This window comes from Habropoda laboriosa, unplaced genomic scaffold, assembly GCF_001263275.1.
Source record: "Habropoda laboriosa isolate 0110345459 unplaced genomic scaffold, ASM126327v1 scaffold205, whole genome shotgun sequence".
Taxonomy (NCBI): Eukaryota; Metazoa; Arthropoda; class Insecta; order Hymenoptera; family Apidae; genus Habropoda; species Habropoda laboriosa.
In genome coordinates, this window is record NW_017100322.1 from 609,604 (window position 1) to 629,208 (window position 19,605).

The following is a 19,605-nucleotide window of genomic DNA, read 5'->3' on the forward strand; positions in this document are numbered from 1 at the left end:
ATATTTTTCTGCTGATAAAGAACTGAATAGAAAAAAGCTGCTGCGCTTATATAACCAAGTTTTGTGGACTCTATGTTTGTTGTGTGTATGTGCGCGCGCGCGTGCGAATGTGTATATCCTTTTTCTATTTTTTACACGAAATAAGAATCTTATATAAGAAATCGCATGATTATGAATTGTAGCATAGATATTGTATACACGTTGTAGGTTTCCAATATTCTTAGGATTGCTGTTTGCAAAAAAAAAATCCTTTCTGTAGACCAGAAATTTAGAGTACAATTATTTAAGTTAAAAAAAAAAATGTCCATATCAAATTACCACGTCGTATTATTAAGATGGGATTTAAAAATCGTTATGAGAAGAAGATAGAAAAAATTGTAATTATCCTTTTGTTATCGTTCACTGTTAATTTATATTCACATGAACGGTCCAATGTACTTGATGGATCGGACATGATCCACAGATAAAAAACAAAATGAACGAAAAAAGCCTCGTATTGTAAAAATTGCTCGTGTCTGTTAATACCAAAAATATAAACTTTATTAGATTATAATGGTATCTCTTGCGTGTGGTGTATATAAAATAAAATAATACCACTACTTATTTACCAACCGTCGCTCATGATAGATATGTATAATATACAATAATTGATATAGTCTATAATGTTATTGTAATACAACAGAGTATGTACATTATTTCTACATTATAACACAATAAATGATTGGGTATACTTAGTTATTACGATATCTAATAACGTTAACAATTAATGTCCTTAATATTTAAACTTTTTTTTTTTAATATACGCGATTATTTTAATTTTCCTTTTTTTTTACATCTTGCCGATGCTACACTAAGGATGCGAGGCGCTCAGTCTTGTATCCCAGCCGATATATCCAATCTCTTGTCTCATTAAGGCCGATTAAGAACCTAATGTTCGAACAATTTACGTATTTCAGCTGTGTTCACGATAAACCATTGCTAATTATAAACAATAACCTGTATCGTATCTTTTCTCATAAAAATTTTAATTGTTATAATACATAACGCATAAATCACGTCTTTACGAACATGATAATGTTTCCCTTTTCCATTTAAAGGTATAGCAATTGTTTAAAAAATACAATAGAAGTTTAATTACTTGACAGGTAACAATACGGCACACATTTGTTACATCATCAATTACAAAATACATTAATTCTCATTAGCACTGTTTAAGCAACTGACGAGTGGTAAGCGTACAAAAAAATCTAATTAACGCTTAAAGTAACAGAGCCCTTTGAACACGTTTATCGTACATATTAAAATGACTACATCTCTACTAATATCAATATAAATATTTTAATGAGAAATATTGCAAAAACCTTAGGAACAAGTAGAAAAATTATTCTAATGTATTTGTATGGCTTTTGTTCTTAATTATCTGCGTCGTCAATATATTCGTCACAAACTTAGATTTAAAATTTCCTATTAAAATAGAAATTATTTGAGAAAGGGCTCAAACATACACTACTGCTCATAAGTATTTGTTCATCTATCTATTCACAATGTTCTTTATTTCAATAAACAACTTCATTTAACCAGTTTACAATGAAAAAGTCAAAGATTTAACTTGTAACCCTTATTTTAAGAAATATAGTTCTTTGGAAAAATTTATCACATCTTTGAATAAAGAAAAAAAAAGTAGATGGACAAATACTTATTAGCGGTAATGTACATAAAACATTTTCATGAAAATATAAATAAAATATAACATTTTATTTTATTATTATCCCCTTGTTAACAACTTTTTCCTCGTTAATTACGATGACTTCTTTAAATTTGAACTTTAATGAAATTTATATAAATGAACAGTACAAGTAAGTCTCACTCAACATGAAAGCTTATACTGACAAGTAATATAAGACATAAACGGAATTTTTTTTAAACAAAATGCAACTATAAAATGTAATTATTTGTACTGTTCACAACGTTCACGTGTTTTATATTTTTTATCCCTTTACATATATCTGTATATATACCTATAAATTTTTCGACAAATAATTCAATGGCGATGAATTTTGTGTTAACTAAAAGACAATCACATATTATTCGAAATACGTAATAAATTTTCCTGGTATGATCTGTACAGTGCTAGTGAAACCTAAAACATGGGATACTATTTACATTGAAAGATTTTCCTTGGCAACAAGCATTAATTTATATTATAACACTCTGCAGGAAAATCCATTTAGAATATAAGGAATTATAAATTAAACTTGGCTGTGTACAGATCACAATATTACCGTGGTTTAGTTTGAATTTCAAACACAGTTCGCAGCTGCATACAAAACATGTCTAAAATATCATTAATTATTTAGCACCAGCTTAGGCATGTTCACCATCCTTTATATCCACTACTTTTGGCAAAGTAATAATAATGCTACTATTACGCAACGTTTACGAATAACAGGCTTAACAAAATAGGTCGGCAATTATCCTATATCATTATAAAGGAGCAATCAAACAAATGGACGGGTTGGTTGCTTACTCTACGCATACTTTAAGTGTCTGGATACACACAAAATTGATGCAGCTTTAAGAGACGTAACGTTTTTGAGCACTGCGACTGCTAAATTTGCTCGTGGGGCCTTTCATGTACATAAACGTATTCAATGTTTAATTTTCTCATAATTATCTTTAATTAATTCATCTTAAAAAATCCTTACGATTTTCTCTACCAAAAATTTTCACGATAATTGTGAAAAGTTGAAGCCCCAAGAACAAAACGGGTAATATAATTATTATGATTGCCTTGGCGCACAATATGTTTAACAATAACAAGATTTTCATTACGATGTATCGTATTGAAAATAATAGTTTTCTTCTTTTTTTTTTAATAATAGATTTCACTATTATTTACGCACCTGTCTGTTACTTGTTAAGATATGGCTTCTAGTGTGAACCAGTCATATCAATAAAAGCATTTCAAATACCCGAATCGATCCTGCAATACAAAGTGTTTTTATCAAGTTAATGTTTCTTCTACTAATTATAGTTATTTACATAGGATACACGCATTTATGCGTACCTAAATAAAACAATCAATCTGGCATATCAATGGAAATTATAGGTACAACAGGTTTTGTTAGGTCAATTTTTTTAACATGTTTTTCACTTTTTTCTGAAACCATTGGTTCTGATGGTGGCTGGTCTTGATCACTTCTTGGCTGGTAAGAAATATTACCATATTCTTGAAGCAATGGGCATAATCCCAATAGAAAATGACAAAAGTCTTTTCTAATACCAAACCACCCTAAAATTAATAACAATATTTAACAAATGTTGATTTTATTACCATAAGATATTAAATTTTATATGAAAGTTATAAATGTTTTCTTACATCTGTTTCCCCCTTTTGCATCAAAAGACATAAAGATAAGTGTTATGTGAGATATTAGAAGTGGCATTGCTACTGTAGTATAATTCAGTGAAATATCTCCATCCAATTTATTTGCTAGTAATATCTAAAATAAATTAAAATCTGATATTAGCAAAACTCATTAATTACATTTTAAATATAATTAAAATTATGATTCTTACTTGGAACACTAAGATTGGAACCACAAGAAATGTGTATGCCAATGCTGAATTCAAGGATGTCCGCCTCTGTCTAGCATTAATTTGTGGAGTTCTTAATAAAACAGCAGCAAATACTATTGCATATAGAACTGCAACTAGAGATAAGGATAAAAGTGCCCATGAGGGAGCAAACACTACTTCCCAACTCCATGTTATAAAACTGTCTAGTCTTAATGCCAAGAAAATGAACTGTAGTACATTGATTGCACAAAATAATTCAAGTTCAAATGATCGATCATGTTTTGCAGCCCATATGCATACCTAGAATGTGATAACATTTATATATTCTGGAGATTATATCCCCTTGGTACATAGTTAAAAATTACTTACAGCTATTGACACTATAGAGATGAAGATAAGTGGTATAAATACAAGTATCCAAAGGTGTCTTTTAGATTCTAATTTATCACATACTAACAATTCAAACATTAACAAGATCAAATGTAATGCCAAAGTAATCAACATTGCTTTATAATGTACATAAGCATCTCCTTCCCTCCTTGCATGAGGATGTCTCCACCAAACATAAATTCCAACAGTAGCACCCAAAATTACCATACTCTTCCAAAACCATACTGGTGTAAATACAGTCCAATAACTCCATTCTATGAAACCATCCAAGCGAAGTGCAAACAAGATTGTAAATATCATCAAACATGAGTGTACCAAAAATTTGCTAAAATGTAAAGTAGAAAAGAATAAGATTAGTATCTACTTATTGTATGTCATGTTATAAGTAATAAGATTACTTAAATTCATTTTTATAATGAATATATTATATAGTACATTCATAATTCATTTTAATAAAATCTTAAAATTCTTAGTCAATTACTGTTTCAAAGATATTATACTATACACCTCATAAACATAAAGTTATTGCTATTTAAACTTATTATTTCAAAATCTATTAATTAAATTATGCAACTCTTTAATAAAAACATTCTTCTAGATATTAAAAAGTTTTTTGTTTTCAATACAAAAGTATTTTTAAATTATTTTCGTTAATTTACGATGAAGGGTCAACAACATTGTAACAATGGCAAAATGTGCTGAATAAAAAGGTGAACTTTTGTTTAAAATAAGCATCTGACCCACTTTAAAAAGTATGTCTCAACCAAAATTAAAAATATCGATAGACCTTTGATTCAATTATCGAGAGGCTTATCCATAAATTAAATTGGTCAGATTTAAGAAAGAGAACTGTATTGAAAATTGAACAATGTAAATTTTCGTACTTATAAGACAACGCTTGTTGCTTTTTTCAATTTCATACATTCCATGAAATATACGATTTCATTGTATCGTATAAATTCATTATTAATTTGTAAATTGAAAGAAATTCTATTTAATTTGCGTGCAAGACTTTTACCTTGGATTAAAGTCCTGAAACAATGTTTGCAGATTCATGATTATCAGAACAATTTTATAGGCCAAGTATTTGATGTAAACTTCGTGATGACCACCGCATATACATACATTCCACTAAAAATCGTTTCATTTACCGCACAATTTATCGCGGAAGAACACGAACGGTGGGCTCTGCATTTGCGTTCCAGGAAAAAAAAATAAATCCCACCGTCTTACATGCGAAAATTCGAATTGCACTGAAATTAGCCAAAGACCAACAGCTGTCGACATTCGATACGTCAAGAACTCAAACGTTAGCAGAAAACTTCGCACTTATGAAAAGTGCAATAATGCATTTATGAATTGCAATGGGTAAAATGTTTAGTGATACCATTTTAGAAAGTAATTATTTAATGATCACTTTAAATGGTTTGCAAATTACACTTAGCAACTAATTTCTAACTAAAATGATATAAGTTCTAAACTAAGTAGATTTTAATTGTTATTATGCATTCATTTCTTTAAAGTAAAACACATATCTGATTCATGTTAAACATTATTACGTACATAAATACAAATTTTCAAATTGAAAAATGAAAGAATTTGCTTAACATTCTTTTTAATTAATGATTTATGTCGTAATATCGATGTTTTCTTAGAAATTGATATTAAAAATATTATTTATTACCATTTATTGTTTATTTACAAATACAAAAGACTCGTTGATATCATTTATAAAGTTAAAAACCTAATTGTTTTATTATACATAATATAATCGCAAATAACATAAATTATTATTTAGAAAGGATTGTTCAAAATACATGTGGACAAATGTATCAGCCAATCAGCGCTTACTTGTAGTACCGACAACTAACAGGTTGCGCTGCTAGTTTCCGGTTTAACTCAGAGTGTTTCTTTCCGTGTGTAACCTCAAGCATGGCGGTGGGTAAAAATAAGGGGCTTTCAAAAGGTGGTAAAAAGGGTGTAAAAAAGAAGATGTAAGTAAATTATAATATCTTTACTATGTATTTTAGATATCTCTTATGTAAAAAATATAATTTTATCATTAATACCACCAAAGATGTTCCATACTAGAACAGATTCTGTACACTTGACATTCGAATGTTTGCACGTATTGCACATTTGTATCTTGATTTTGTTAGGGTTTATTAACTTATCTGAAACCTTAGAGTTTAGAATTCTGTATACTTCCTTTCTTTGTGCAATATTAAATATAATTTCATAATTATAAATATAATTCCAATGTATATTATTTAAGTGTAATATTCCTTATATTAATCCTACGTGTTTATGCACAAAATATAATGTATATAAGGAATTAAATAATTAAAAGGGCTTAAATTTTGTGTTAAAATTATTGTAACGTTATAAATGTATTGGAATATAAATCATTATATGACCTAACCTAAAAGTTCGTTGATGCTGAAGGCCTAACCTAATTTTGCTTTACTTACAGTGTAGATCCCTTCACTCGTAAAGATTGGTACGATGTTAAGGCACCATCTATGTTTACCAACCGTCATGTTGGCAAAACATTGGTCAACAGAACTCAAGGAACAAGTAAGATACTTTAAAATTGCTTAAAAATAATTTGCAACCCAGCTCCATGAAATGTTATCTATAATTTGCATGGCGTTTTATGTTGCATAGAGAAAAGCAAACACTTACCATAGTATTATTTCATTTATGAAAATACTAAAATTAGTTTTTGCTACAAACTTATATAAATTAAAAATAATTATTGAAATACCGAGTTTTTGAAGTCTCTTTAGCAGATTTACAGAATGATGGAGATGCAGAGAGATCTTTCCGTAAATTTAGATTAATTGCAGAGGATGTTCAGCATCGTAATGTCTTGACCAATTTCCATGGCATGGATTTAACTACAGATAAATTGAGGTCCATGGTCAAGAAATGGCAAACTCTGATAGAAGCTAATGTTGATGTAAAAACTACTGATGGCTATCTTCTCAGAGTTTTCTGCATTGGTTTCACTAACAAAGATCAACTGAGTACCAGGAAAACATGTTATGCTCAACATGCACAGGTTGGTAGTCATGTAAATCAAACAGTCTTTGCAACTCAACGTACATGAAAGTTGTATTGACACTCATGTTTTGTAAAGTTGCATAAAATAACGCACTCGCTTACCACACTATTTTCGGTAGAGGAAATAGTGAAATAGGATGTTGCAACATTTTTAAGTAGGGCAAATTGTAAATTGTATGTGTATAAAGTTGCTCATGAGTGGACGTATTTTAACGTGTTTAGGTCAAGAAAATCAGACAGAAGATGGTAGATACGATCACAAATGACGTTACAAAAAGTGACTTGAAGGGTGTGGTTAGTAAACTCTTGCCAGATGCCACCGCCAAAGACATTGAGAAAGCCTCCCAAGGAATTTACCCACTTCATGATGTTTATATTCGTAAAGTATGTATGACGAAGCGATTATCGTCCTCCTCGTTCTCAATATTTTAGCTGGTTTAAATGCAATTAAAAAATTATATTGAATCGTAGGTTAAAGTATTAAAGAAGCCGCGTTTCGAATTGAGCAAATTATTGGACCTCCACGGCGATGGTGCGGGTAGTAAAAGCGAAGAAGTAGGTGAAAGTGGGTCGAAGGTCGACAGACCAGAAGGCTACGAACCACCTGTGCAGGAATCCGTTTAAGGGAGTAATTCTCTTTCAATATTTCGTATAAATACACGTTCCAGTGCAAATATTGTTGTTTATTTTATTCATTTGCCCGTTTACATTACAGTTTATACATTCGTTTACCTTTTCCGAAAAAATTGATTTCATTTATAAATGTTTATTGAAAAATAATTTTATAATACGTTTTTTATGGACAACATTTTATTCAAAATAATCCAGCAACTGCTAAAAAAAAATAGAATTCGCAGTTCATTTGGTCATTTTAAGATGTAAAGGTACTAAAAATATTAAAAACTAATCAATGATTAATTAGTGTGATAAAGCCCGGGTAGCAAACGACCAGCATCTTATTAAAAGCGCCCTGAAACTTTCACTCCAGGATGCAAACATATAAATCAACAGCACAAAGAATAGTATTTTTGTGATCACGTCAACCCAGTACATGCTGTAATAAATATTAGTTGACATCTCATTAAAATTCCAAGTACTACTAAAATTGAATTCATAAATAAATCTTACATTCTCAAGTGCCTTCGAGCAGCTGGTAGAGTTTCCGGTGGCTCGTTCAGAATGTAAATTCTTGCCGCTCGTATACACATTTCGAAATACGCGTCTATATCCATGTCTTCCCCGTGTAGTTGATATCTTTCATATTCCACTGGGTTTAGTTTTCTACGTATTTCGAATATATTTGAGTTGTCAAAGTCCCACTGGTTGTTTGCATAATACTCGAAAACTTCGAAACCTTTTTGTATCCGGCGTTGTACGCGACACATGCTGTTTATAAAAAAAATTTGGTGTATTTCAATATCATTATTTTGATGTGGATGTAACTTAGTATCCATAGCTGGAAAGTACTTCACAGTATTTACATTGGTTTCTGGCCTGCAAGAAAAATAAGTGCATCTATGAGGTAGGCTGGTATCATATGGAAAAGTAGAACACATATGTTGTGCATGAGTCTTGATTTTTTCATGCTACCACCTGGATACCAAACAACCCCATTCAAGGGTACCTTCTCTGTTATTTTTCGTCCTCTCGCGATAATCTCTGCCCATGATACCTGAAGTTTCCACGTTAAAGATATTAGTTATACGTATAAATCGCTCTTTATAATGATGACAAAATGACAATTTAAGGATTAATTGCTGTTGCTGTACCTTGAATTCACTGCTACTTGTAAGATTGTAAACTCTCTTTTCATGATCCTTACAGTACAGAAAATTCCAAGAACTAGTAAGAATAGCGTTTACCGCGATATCAACTGGAAGATAATCGGCATAACCAGTTTCATTGCAATACATTGTTCGAATCACACCTTTCCCAGCACCAATTAAAAGTCCGGTTGGTCCATTAATATTGTCTGTCCATCCAGGAATCGGTTCTTTCCATATGGGTATGACTATACTTGGTCTAGAATTTGAAATATTTCTCTGTGATGAAAAATACTTACTTTCTAAAAAAAATTATACAATTATTTGTACCTCAATATAATTGCTGGAATATGTGGCATTGCTTCTTCAACAAGACCTTCTGATAAAGCTTTGGTAAAAGCATACGTATTAGGAAGATCTCCCAAAATTTTATCTGTCATAGCTTCAACAACATCATCATCCATCCATTCTACACATTTGATTATCTTATGAGGATCTGCTGGTGGTGGGTATGGCTTTTCTTCTAAAACCTAAGGATAATCACATTGTATGAAATAAACATCAATGTACTTAATTTTGATGTAACAAAAATTACTTTTTCTTCAAGATGGCAGTATGCTGTGCTAATATGGGCAAATAATTTTAAGTGCTTCATTTCTTTGCCTAGGTCCAACATTTGTTTTGTACCGCGCGTGTTCAACAATACAGCTTTCTTTAACAATTCGTCAAATCTGTAACAATTCAATTGTATTTTGAAATTATTTATGACTATTGATATAGGTTTTTATTTCGCTTCAATTCATACTGCATTACCGTACTGTGGCCGCGGCATGGTACACTATGTCGATCTTATCACAGAGCATTTTTCTGTCTTCTGGAGAAAGTCCTAGTCCTGGTAGCAATACATCTCCGTTTACTACTGTGACAACTTTTTTAATTGCTGCCATTCCTCTTTGCTCCCGGACTTTCTCAAAAAGCTGAAATAAACGATTCCTAAATTATATTAGTTAACAATTGATTCGTCGAGTTTTACGTAACAATTATGCGCAAATTTGTTCATACGCAACATGGTAATAATGAATTCAGTTTACGGATAAATTTGCTTTCTCGCATTTCCTGAGTTTCTAACAGGTGTGATTTTAAAACACCAATAAATCAGCAACGTTGAAATAAAAAGAATTGAATTTGATCCTTATCTTTCGATAGAAATTTTTATGAAATCATTTGTCTACCAATTTTCCGTTTTTCTATTTTTGCATAAATTACGCCGAATTAAAATATTTCATTCGTTAAAATTCATATTCAACTTGCCAATAATATTCGGATAAAATTTATTACTATGTCGGTATTTATTTATTACAAGGTTGTATAAACCTGATTCTTAGAGTAATCATTAACACAAATAATCTGAGGGATCATGAATAACTCATGAATTTTTTTCATTTTGCAATAAACGTCTTCGAAGAAAAGACGGTTTTTGCAATAAATAATATAGACAGTTTAAAGTGATTTTCTTTTTATACTGTTACAATACTTTTTGTCAATTCACGGAAGAGATTAAGAGACTCGTAAAAACATATTTTTCTAATCCAGTATCGCCTGCGGTTAAGTAAATATTCAATTTTTCATTCTTTATACTTAAAATTAATGGACCTCTTAAATCACTGAACTAGTCAAGTTAAATACATTACGCTGTAATTACAAGAAGGGGGTTTCAAGTTAATATTCACAAAAAAAGGTTAAGATTGAATTGCTCTGAAACCATGAACTCTGTTTCAATGAATATAAAAAATCGTCAGTAAATCAATCCAATTACCATAATTACATCTGTTCTATATTCGGGAGGACGACAATAAGCATTTTGGCAGAATTCTAATTAGTCCGAGTGAAAGAACACTTCGCTGAAGCAAAATAACGATGATTCTATTTTTTATATCCATAGTCAAGTAATTGCTACAAAAATTTCATCAGATGATTTCTCAATGGTCAAACAGCATATTATATTTCTATTACAAAATATTTATTATCGAAATTCTTCAAGCTACCAAGTGCCATACACATTATGTGTATTCAGTACGTGTATATGGTGGGAAGCGTGTTAGAACAGGGTCCAGGGGCCAGTGGCACGAAAGATGACATAACGGGCCGGCAAGCGAGGAATAAGAACTTTCACCGTGTGTAACACTTTGATAATAATGATAATAATAACATTTCCTATCCTCTTTTCTATGTACGAGGCCTTGACTTCCTTTCTCAGATTTTTGCCCCGTAATATACTACCACAAGCATTGCACTTTTACTATAGGACTTACGGATATAATAATTAGCGAATAGATCTGAGAAAATTAGGGTGATATGTCTTATGGTCGTTTCGTAATGTACCGCATTCCATGGTGAATGAAAATGACACAATTTTACGAATGATTAATTTTTCCTTTCATTATGTATGGAATTATATGCCATGACAGCTAGTGTATTTCTCATTTTACTAACTTTATTTGCCTTTTTTGATAGCTATGTTTAAAGGTAATGAAAGTATGTACACATTGTTGACTCTTGAAAATTCTTTTTTCGTAACACTTGCTATGGTGCATTCATCTCTAGTAGCCTACGATCGTCAATAGAGGCAATACACTGTTTTAAAAAAACTTGAAGAAAATAATTGTGACCCATAAATGTTTGAGAAGAGTGTGAACAAAAGAGGAACATATTCAGAATTAAGCACTGTTCAGTTGTCTTTTTGGAATTAGGTATTTTAATGAAATTTGAGGGAGTGATCCTGCTTTACGATCAATAATGCAAGAGAAATAAACCCTAGCGACATCTGTCACGGGGTATATAAAAGACAAGGTAGTTAAAGACAATTTTTCCGCGACACAAAACATGTTAAGGTTATCTGATAGAAGACAGATTTCCTTTAAAAAAAGTAACCTCACCAAGTCACGTCACCTCAAATATTCATTTTCTAGAATTAAGTGATGAAGAACTCCTTAAACAAAAAAACGGTCCGTACAAGAAACCTGTTTTCGTATGCAGAAGTGGTCCAATTGCTTTTTCTTTAGTTACGTAATGCTGTCTATACGTTCGCGTTCAACGTGAATTGTTTTTGTACAAAAACATCGAGACAGAGCATTTATAAAATTAACTCGAAAAAGTAAATAGCCAGTGGAAGATTCCAGTATAAAAATCGTGTCTCTGCATAACACTTGTGTTAGTTGTTACTTTTCTACAGTTATCTTTTAGTAATTATTTTTTACGATACTAAAAAGTCGTTCGAAAATATTTGAAAATATTTACCGGCGAGTTGAAGATTTCCTCTAAACGATGTTTCGGATCCTTTCCCTTTTTTGTTCGGATTAGCATATAAATTTGTTCTATATTTGGTAAACATCTGAGAAATTTCTCAATCACAACTTTTCCCAGGAAACCAGTGCCACCGGTGATGAGGATGTTCTGACCTTTGAACGTCTCCGCTATTCTATCAGGAATCTCCTCCACTTTTGATTCCGCCATGATCTTGTATTTAATCCTTTGAAATTAGATAAAAATTTATAAATATTTAATTTGTTATTTACTAGAGGAAAATAAATATTATGTATACATTAGTGCCCGAGAAAATTTTAATATTTAGGACGGAAGTTACAACACAATTTCCTGCAACTATGTAATAAATATTGAATACAGTATCAACTATGACACACTTTGTAATTTTCTTTGTATTTACTTTAGACAGAGAGACATTTGTATGCAAATGAGTTCGTTACATTTAGAACGGTAAACAGGGGCCAGCGTATAATTAGCAATTCGTTTTTTCCCAAGCAATCCACACACTATTAGACAATAATATCTACTTGGTGAATAATGATTCAATCAAATATTCGGAACAGTGTAATTAATGCAATAAGTAAAATTCGAGAATTCAAATTAGAATCGTACATCCCGCGAAAGTTATTTTACAAGAATGACAAATCAGGTGTCAGAAATTTTCAACCAATAACAATCGATCGTTTATAGTACAATGCCTTGCAATTGGTCCTTGAAAATTGACCTAGCCAATCTTAACTTCGCGAGAAGTGATTTAGTCACGTGACTGTTTCTTCTATGCAGTAGCGAAGAAGTGGAACAGTTTGAATTCGGGCGGTGTATCAGAACGTGAGGGCAATGAACGATGTAAATTACGCGAGTAAAAGTACTGTTGGTGATGGAACAATTATACAGTGCAGAGTGTTTGTGATGAAGCTGAGTCGAACGCAGTGGAACACAGACAACAATTTAGAATTTCTTTTCTGTTTGTAAATGACTTTTTATACGAATTCTCCCGGTGGTGTAAAACACGAGGTCAAATACAAGCAGGTATGTTTTAGCATTCACTCTGCGTGTGAACTCTGTACATATATATGCTAGATAATCTCTCATTTAATGTTTTGATCAAAAATATTTAAATGGCGTCTAAAAAAGCGCGCCTAAAAATATGTAAATGGCGTCTAAAAATATTTCATTGGAACTTTGCAAATTTTTCGTTATTGAAAGCAAACGATACATGTGTATACGAAAAGTATTCATACATGATTTTAAGAGTATTTTGCTTCCTTAATGTAATTATTAAGCACATATATAATTGTCTGTCTTCGCGACTCGCGTTGTCATTGCAACCGCGCTATGATTATGACAATTTTTTTTAAATTAGAACGTAACCGTTTGTGGTCTACCATTTAAATATATACTGTGAAAACCGCAAAGCAGGTTCAATCGCGTGAACTTGCTATTCACATTATTTTTTGCAAATAGTTAGTACTAAATAATGATTTACAAAGTTTTTTACGATATCCTTAAAAAAAAAAAGAAGAAATGCTTATTTTACAAGATACTTCTGGTAGCAGCTAGAATTTATTCCTAAGAAATTCTAGATACGTTTATAAACTTTCGGTTTTTTGGGATACATAGAAAGGGAAAACGCAGCGTCATTATTTACCGAAGGTCAACTACTACCATGCGGTAACAAGCATAAGATCGAGTTACATTTCTCGAACGCTTCCTCGGATCGTATTTCATCTAACTGTACATCGTATGTTCCCTGGCAATATTGGAAAAATATTTTATGTTTATAATGTGTTATACACAAAAATGGTATTAAACGGTAGTGAATGAAATTATTATTCTAAATTATAACGAGACAAAACGAAATGAAAAAATTGTTGACTTGTATACAGATCTTTTATGGGTTATAGAAAGCAAAAGTGGAACGTTCAGTGTTATAGAATCGTATAGTTTCGCGGTTAACTATCAATTATGAAATTCAGGTCATTTTTTTGAAGCAATAGATGTAACGATTGTTTTTTAGAATGAAATCTGCATATAAGTAAGAGCATTGTGCAAATATTTCGTGAATGTTGCAATGGCTTTTACGGTAATGTGAAGACGTAATATCTTGTTGACAAAGAAACTCGAACGACAAAGACATACCTTTGCTATTTTGAGAAGGTCTTTCTAATGGGAGAATGGTAAATGTGTCGCTTTCCCTGTTATGAGTTTCTGTATACATATTCTGCTTCATTTATCTTAGAATTTTGCAATAGATAAAATCTCGACATTTCATATTTTGTACTTTCAAATGTAGAATGAAACGCTTGTTACGGTAGTCATTATTAATTGCTGAGATAGTCATCCAAAACTAATATGAAAGTGTATTTTGCAATCGTAAATATTTTCTAAAAAAACTTACGCTATTCATATTGTTCATTACTCTAACCTTTCGTCAATGAATTATGTGCTTGTAATATACATTTTTAGGTATTACTGTTTATTCATTATGAGCCTTTGATTTATTAATTCTGCTTACGTAGATATTTAGTTAAAATTCGTATGATTCTTGCACGGCAAATATTCGACACCCGTTATATGCAGTTTAGCAATTTAGAAGAAAAAGAAACAGATGATATTTTACATTGAGTACTTTTCACTTTTGTCTGGAATTTAATATTGCATATTTGATAGTCAGTACCGGTTCTAAACGTTATAAATTCAGCGTCCACTTGCGTCTTAAAAGTCACGTAACGTATACGTTGAATCAACCTATTACATATCGTAAAATCTCAGTTACTATTACGTTCAAGTATTGCTTCATTTAGAAAGCTACTTTTTGCAGGTTAAAATTGTTCAGATTTCGTTTTGCAAAAATTTGCATTATTAACGAAACGTGGATAATTATAGATTTATCTTATTTACTCGATCGTATTTATAAGATATTTCGGTTGTAGAAATACCACCACATTCCGCAATTGAAATTACATCTTTTTTTGATTCATCTTCGGAATTCGGTATTTACGTAAATCTGTTTGTTGCAAAATACACTCGGTTTATGTCGGAATACTTTCCCATAAAAATCCAACAAGGAAATAGCAGGAACTTTGAAATCTCGATCGAGTTTTACGTGCTTTCTTTTCCCTTAGGACGACTATAAAAGAATTCGAGAAATTAACCAAAAATCTCAACCGCTGAGAGGCGCTTATTTTTATTTTTATTATTTTGCAATTATTTGGCCTTATTTTAGCGGGTATTTGTACTTAAAATACAGAACATCAGGTGACAAAAATTTAGCGACAGAAACCATCAAACATAAAAAAAAGAAAATTGAAAACAACGATACACGATAATTTTACCTACTTCGAAAAAACAGCGAGGTAACAATAAGGGTAATATCCTTACTTACGAACCACTAAACCAAAGCTCGACACAATCCTTCAGAGAATTCTTCTCAGTGTATCATTCGAAAATAAAAATCCAAAAAAAAAGAATCCAATGTTGTCGAACACTTATTTTCAAAAATGAAAGAAAACCCGTGGAGCTTGTGTTTTATCCACAACGTGGGTATTAACGAACGAAACGAAAGCACGACCGGTAGCGTAAGAGTGACCGCGTAAAGTCAATTCGTGTTACTCCGTCGGTGATCCCGGTGCAGACTGAGAAAGCATAACGCTGGCCCAATATTTTCCTGGACGATCATCACCGTACGGTGCAGGCCCGTATTCGCAAAAAAAAGAAACCGTATAATTATTTCTTCATTTGCTCGATTTTTGAGAGTAATTTCGCGAGCACAGGAATGAGTTGAAATGTAGCTTATAATTACGAGACATATTGGTACAATTTGAAATTGAAATTTTGTCAATACAGATTGACCGAAATATGTGTCATAGTTTGACCTTGTTTTCCACGTTTTCATTATTTTTGCGCATCAATATTCAATATTTAACGTTTTACCAAAACAATACCAAACTTTCTTTTTGTGTGTTTTAAATACTGGTATATGTTCAATATGCTACTAATAAATGTTGAACGAATTACAAGGATAGGGATTATTAACAGAAATATACTTTCTAATGCTGAAAAATATTTTTCCACCCTTTTTTTATTTTATTTACAAATATGATCGATTTTTTCAAAACAACTGGTTTTTATCACGAAGACAAGTAAGTTAAATATATTTCTTCAGAAATTTCCAAAAATAGAGAACTTTCTATAAAGTTCTACATAATACTTAACATCGACGAAGTTTTCTTTTGCTATCATTTGCAAAGTTTAAAATTTTGTAAATGATTATCTTGCACGACGAACATCATTGAAAATCGAATCACGCAAGGACATGGAAATTTCGTCGTTAGCAGGGAGCCAATCTCAGAGAGTGGCTTACGTGACAAGGTGATACTTGAGCAACCGCAAAATGCGATCGTGCGTCTACGTGGACCACGCGTAAAAAAGTTCCGTCGAAACGGATTGCCAAAACTTGCGAGCCCTTTATTCGATTATATAACTCGCAGAGACGGTTTTTACTTGGCTCTCTTTCTTCGAAGTTGCCCAATTCAGTATTAGCGACGCGTAACATCCACTTTTTAAAACGTTGTGATTCACGCTGAACCGTTCATGTAGAGTACGTGCTTACCGACAGGATACTTCTTCCATCTTCAATACTAGTTTTTAATTACGTAATTTTCCGATAATGGCGTGAATGTGTACAGCATATAATTGGATGGAAAGTGACGTGCATATTGAGATTAATTTACACTAATAACATGTAGTTAAAGTTTAACAATCTAACGTTTAACAAATTGACGCGAAAAGTGAGAAACTTCAAAATTACTTCTAGAATTAACTCTAGGAAACTCAAGGGAGGGTGAAAGAGATATCCACAAAATTTTAAACCAATTAGATATCGTGTTTATTTCTTTTAATTGAAATTAAACAAAACCATCGTAAAATTTCAAATTAAACCTTTCAACAGTTGGAGCTTCCCAAGATTAATTAGAGCTTCTAGAATATGATGATTTATATTCCGTTATCTTTTTGAAGGTTAGTTTTATCGTGAAAAATTTCGTTTTAACCGTTTTCAAAGTAATTCAATGTATCATTGTGTAACTTTGTCGAATTTACTCGAAGTTTCTTTCGGCCGAAATGCATCGCTCCCGCGAAATTTGAATACGTGCGTGAGACTTACTATAATTTTGCTGAATCAGAAGGGAACCGAATGGAGGGGACATTTCGAAATTACCTGTGAACCAGAGTAGCATGGGACAATAAAAAGTTCACCGATGGCAAATGAGAATTGTCTATAAATAACTGAGGAAAGTTTTCATTGTCTGTCTCGTTCGTTATGCTAATTAACGAATTTGGTCTTTCCCGGCGTATTTTAAATTATAATCCGTCTGCAGGCATATTTATTACCCGTGATACACTATACTTAACTACATTTAATCGTACGTAACACGTGAGAAAAATGACACGTTTGCATCTTAAGTGAATTATTAATTTCCAACGTTCGACGTAAGAAGAATTGTTTTCTGTCGTTCTTCGTCATTCGTCTTGCAGAATTTCACGAATTTTTAGAACACACTTTCGAATCAAATATTTACTATTATTCAATCAGATTGCATAATCATTGCCGGGAAAATTAATTGAAACACAAAACCAGACTGTCACAGTCTCAGAAAACAGTCTCTTCGTCTTCGCGATGGGTGATTTCGGTCTGATAAAAATTCATTATTCAGATTTATCGCTGTCGAAATTTTCTGTGAAAATATTTGGAAACATCGTATCCAGGAAATCTTACGTATCTCTGAAAATAAATAGTATTAATTTCCATTTTATTCGTCGAGTGTTGAAAAATTCGAAACGAGGAATTCCGTTCACGGCCGCGAAACTTGGCGAACAAACGAATAGTAGACAATATGTTCCCTAGCGAAGTAATCGAAACGAGTCAACCTCTGGCGCAATTCTACTTTCCTGCCTGTTGTGAAAACGTTGACTCCGCTATCTTCGGCCTGCAACCTTTTATAGAATGAGCGTGAGGAAAAAAGTGCGCATAGCGTTGCAGACGGACGCGTTATTTCACTAGGCGCCGCTTGTTACGAAGATTAATTTGGTGAGAAAGTGTAGACAGTTTAGGTTCTTGTCCCACTGATAATTCCTGTTCTTGGCCTACAGTCGTTGAATGGCTTCGTTACCATCAAAATAGCTGGTTATTTTTTTTTTCTTCAATCTCCAATTTGAATAATAATTCTGTTTCTTCACAATTTACTTAGCAATAAATTCATAATTATTGTATATATAGATACATACACTACCGGCCAAAAGTTTCGAATCACCTCCCACTTTTCATCAATATTAAATCTGCTGCTAATTTTTTATAGATTTGAAGTTTAACTCAATTCTACATTTATCAATTGATTCGAATGATAAAAAATTCTCAAAGTCGCTGTCTTTTTTCTGGAAATTTTTGTGTAAATTGCAATGCTCGGTGATTCGAAACTTTTGGCCGGTGGTGTATTTTCATCGAAAGAAATTTATATTAAATTGAAAGATTTTCAAAGGAAGAAAATTTCCGATGAAGTTTGACATGGATAAAAAAAATTGACGAAAGTGAATTCCAATATAATTAGTTACATGACACGAAGATTAAATATAACAACCCCTCGACTGGCAATTTTCGTTACGCAATTCGTCAAGAAAGGTCGTACGAATACGAATGATCGTGTAACACTACAGGTGATTATATCTTTACATATGTTCATACTAGACAGACGTGTTACGAAATCAGAAGTTAGAATAACGTAATAAAATCGTGATAATGAAGAAAAAGTTGGGTCCATGTAATTTTACTCGCTGTAAAAAAGTAACTAGTCTATGAGTAATTTTATTGACTAATTTTACCATTAATTTGTTACACTGCCGCGAGTGACGGTTTTACGTGAAATAATACTCGTCCTGAAAATTTCACGAACGAGTTATTTAAAAAATTGCAAAAATTAAATTGTCTAGGAATATTAGGGACAAATGCAGGCCTTCGTAAACTTTGAAAATTAAGAATTTTCATCGCGCTCTGAGAATTTAGAAGTTTCATTCGAATTATTGTTTAGAATTTTTATTTTCTGTTTTGATTGTCTCAAGGCCTGAAACCGTTGAAATCTCATTGATGGATCTGAGGATAAGAGGATCTTAAAGTTGATAAAGGGAGACAAATCGAGCCTCCTTAATTTAATGACAATTGTAAAAAATAACAGAATGAAAATTAGGAGAATTATATTTAACAAATTGCAACGTTAGGAAATGTTAAGAAAATTGGTAACGCAACGTAGAAGTGGAAATAAAGCGTGTGCGTGCACAGTGCACAGGTATCTTTATTGAACGGAGAAGTGCAAGTACACCTGTAGCGAGGGTTAAAGAGTGAGAGTCGAGGAGCGAGAAAGTGAGAGTGAAAATGAGAGTTTCAGGGTAAAGAAGGAGCGTGCCAGACTGAAAGCGGACAACCGCGAGATTT

General features: G+C 32.1%; 3 protein-coding genes across 5 annotated transcripts; 1 reads left to right on the forward strand and 2 right to left on the reverse strand.

Moving 5' to 3' along the window:
• Positions 1 to 2,907: 2,907 nt before the first annotated feature.
• Positions 2,908 to 5,037, reverse strand: LOC108574398 (transmembrane protein 185A). The gene is made up of 6 exons (XM_017936981.1): positions 4,988 to 5,037; positions 3,949 to 4,294; positions 3,580 to 3,879; positions 3,380 to 3,503; positions 3,068 to 3,292; positions 2,908 to 2,983 (listed from the first exon to the last, which is right to left on the reverse strand). Exons 1-5 carry the CDS (start codon positions 5,023 to 5,025, stop codon positions 3,081 to 3,083), a joined length of 1,020 nt encoding a protein of 339 aa, XP_017792470.1. The 5' UTR covers positions 5,026 to 5,037; the 3' UTR covers positions 2,908 to 2,983; positions 3,068 to 3,080.
• An 858-nt stretch (positions 5,038 to 5,895) lies between these two features.
• LOC108574401 (40S ribosomal protein S3a) lies at positions 5,896 to 7,700 on the forward strand. The gene is made up of 5 exons (XM_017936988.1): positions 5,896 to 5,963; positions 6,443 to 6,546; positions 6,723 to 7,033; positions 7,258 to 7,419; positions 7,507 to 7,700. The coding sequence occupies exons 1-5, from the start codon at positions 5,902 to 5,904 to the stop codon at positions 7,657 to 7,659; spliced, it is 792 nt and encodes a 263-aa protein (XP_017792477.1). The 5' UTR covers positions 5,896 to 5,901; the 3' UTR covers positions 7,660 to 7,700.
• Positions 7,701 to 7,859: 159 nt separating this feature from the next.
• Positions 7,860 to 15,660, reverse strand: LOC108574394 (putative fatty acyl-CoA reductase CG5065). Of its 3 annotated transcripts, none has more exons than XM_017936977.1 (9): positions 15,512 to 15,660; positions 12,096 to 12,327; positions 9,612 to 9,775; positions 9,394 to 9,529; positions 9,129 to 9,328; positions 8,805 to 9,057; positions 8,517 to 8,707; positions 8,164 to 8,421; positions 7,860 to 8,089 (listed from the first exon to the last, which is right to left on the reverse strand). In XM_017936977.1, the coding sequence occupies exons 2-9, from the start codon at positions 12,309 to 12,311 to the stop codon at positions 7,954 to 7,956; spliced, it is 1,554 nt and encodes a 517-aa protein (XP_017792466.1). In that variant the 5' UTR covers positions 12,312 to 12,327; positions 15,512 to 15,660; the 3' UTR covers positions 7,860 to 7,953. The 3 variants fall into 3 exon arrangements, with proteins under 3 accessions (XP_017792466.1, XP_017792465.1, XP_017792464.1); XM_017936976.1 differs by having other exon boundaries at positions 15,504 to 15,660; XM_017936975.1 differs by having other exon boundaries at positions 7,861 to 8,089; positions 15,508 to 15,660.
• Positions 15,661 to 19,605: the final 3,945 nt, after the last annotated feature.

Excerpts from the sequence above, each read along its gene's own strand:
- LOC108574398 (XM_017936981.1), bottom strand. The coding sequence starts at position 5,025 with ATGAATCTGCAAACATTGTTTCAGGACTTTAATCCAAG. Across the intron at positions 4,295-4,987 it reads TTTCAGGACTTTAATCCAAG|CAAATTTTTGGTACACTCAT; the intron begins GTAAAAGTCTTG and ends TTTACATTTTAG. Across the intron at positions 3,293-3,379 it reads TGCAAAAGGGGGAAACAGAT|GGTGGTTTGGTATTAGAAAA; the intron begins GTAAGAAAACAT and ends TATTAATTTTAG.
- LOC108574394 (XM_017936977.1), bottom strand. The coding sequence starts at position 12,311 with ATGGCGGAATCAAAAGTGGAGGAGATTCCTGATAGAATAGCGGAGACG. Across the intron at positions 9,530-9,611 it reads CATGCCGCGGCCACAGTACG|ATTTGACGAATTGTTAAAGA; the intron begins GTAATGCAGTAT and ends GAATTGTTACAG. Across the intron at positions 8,090-8,163 it reads GCTCGAAGGCACTTGAGAAT|CATGTACTGGGTTGACGTGA; the intron begins GTAAGATTTATT and ends TATTTATTACAG.
- LOC108574401 (XM_017936988.1), top strand. The coding sequence starts at position 5,902 with ATGGCGGTGGGTAAAAATAAGGGGCTTTCAAAAGGTGGTAAAAAGGGT. Across the intron at positions 5,964-6,442 it reads AAGGGTGTAAAAAAGAAGAT|TGTAGATCCCTTCACTCGTA; the intron begins GTAAGTAAATTA and ends CTTTACTTACAG. Across the intron at positions 7,420-7,506 it reads ATGATGTTTATATTCGTAAA|GTTAAAGTATTAAAGAAGCC; the intron begins GTATGTATGACG and ends ATTGAATCGTAG.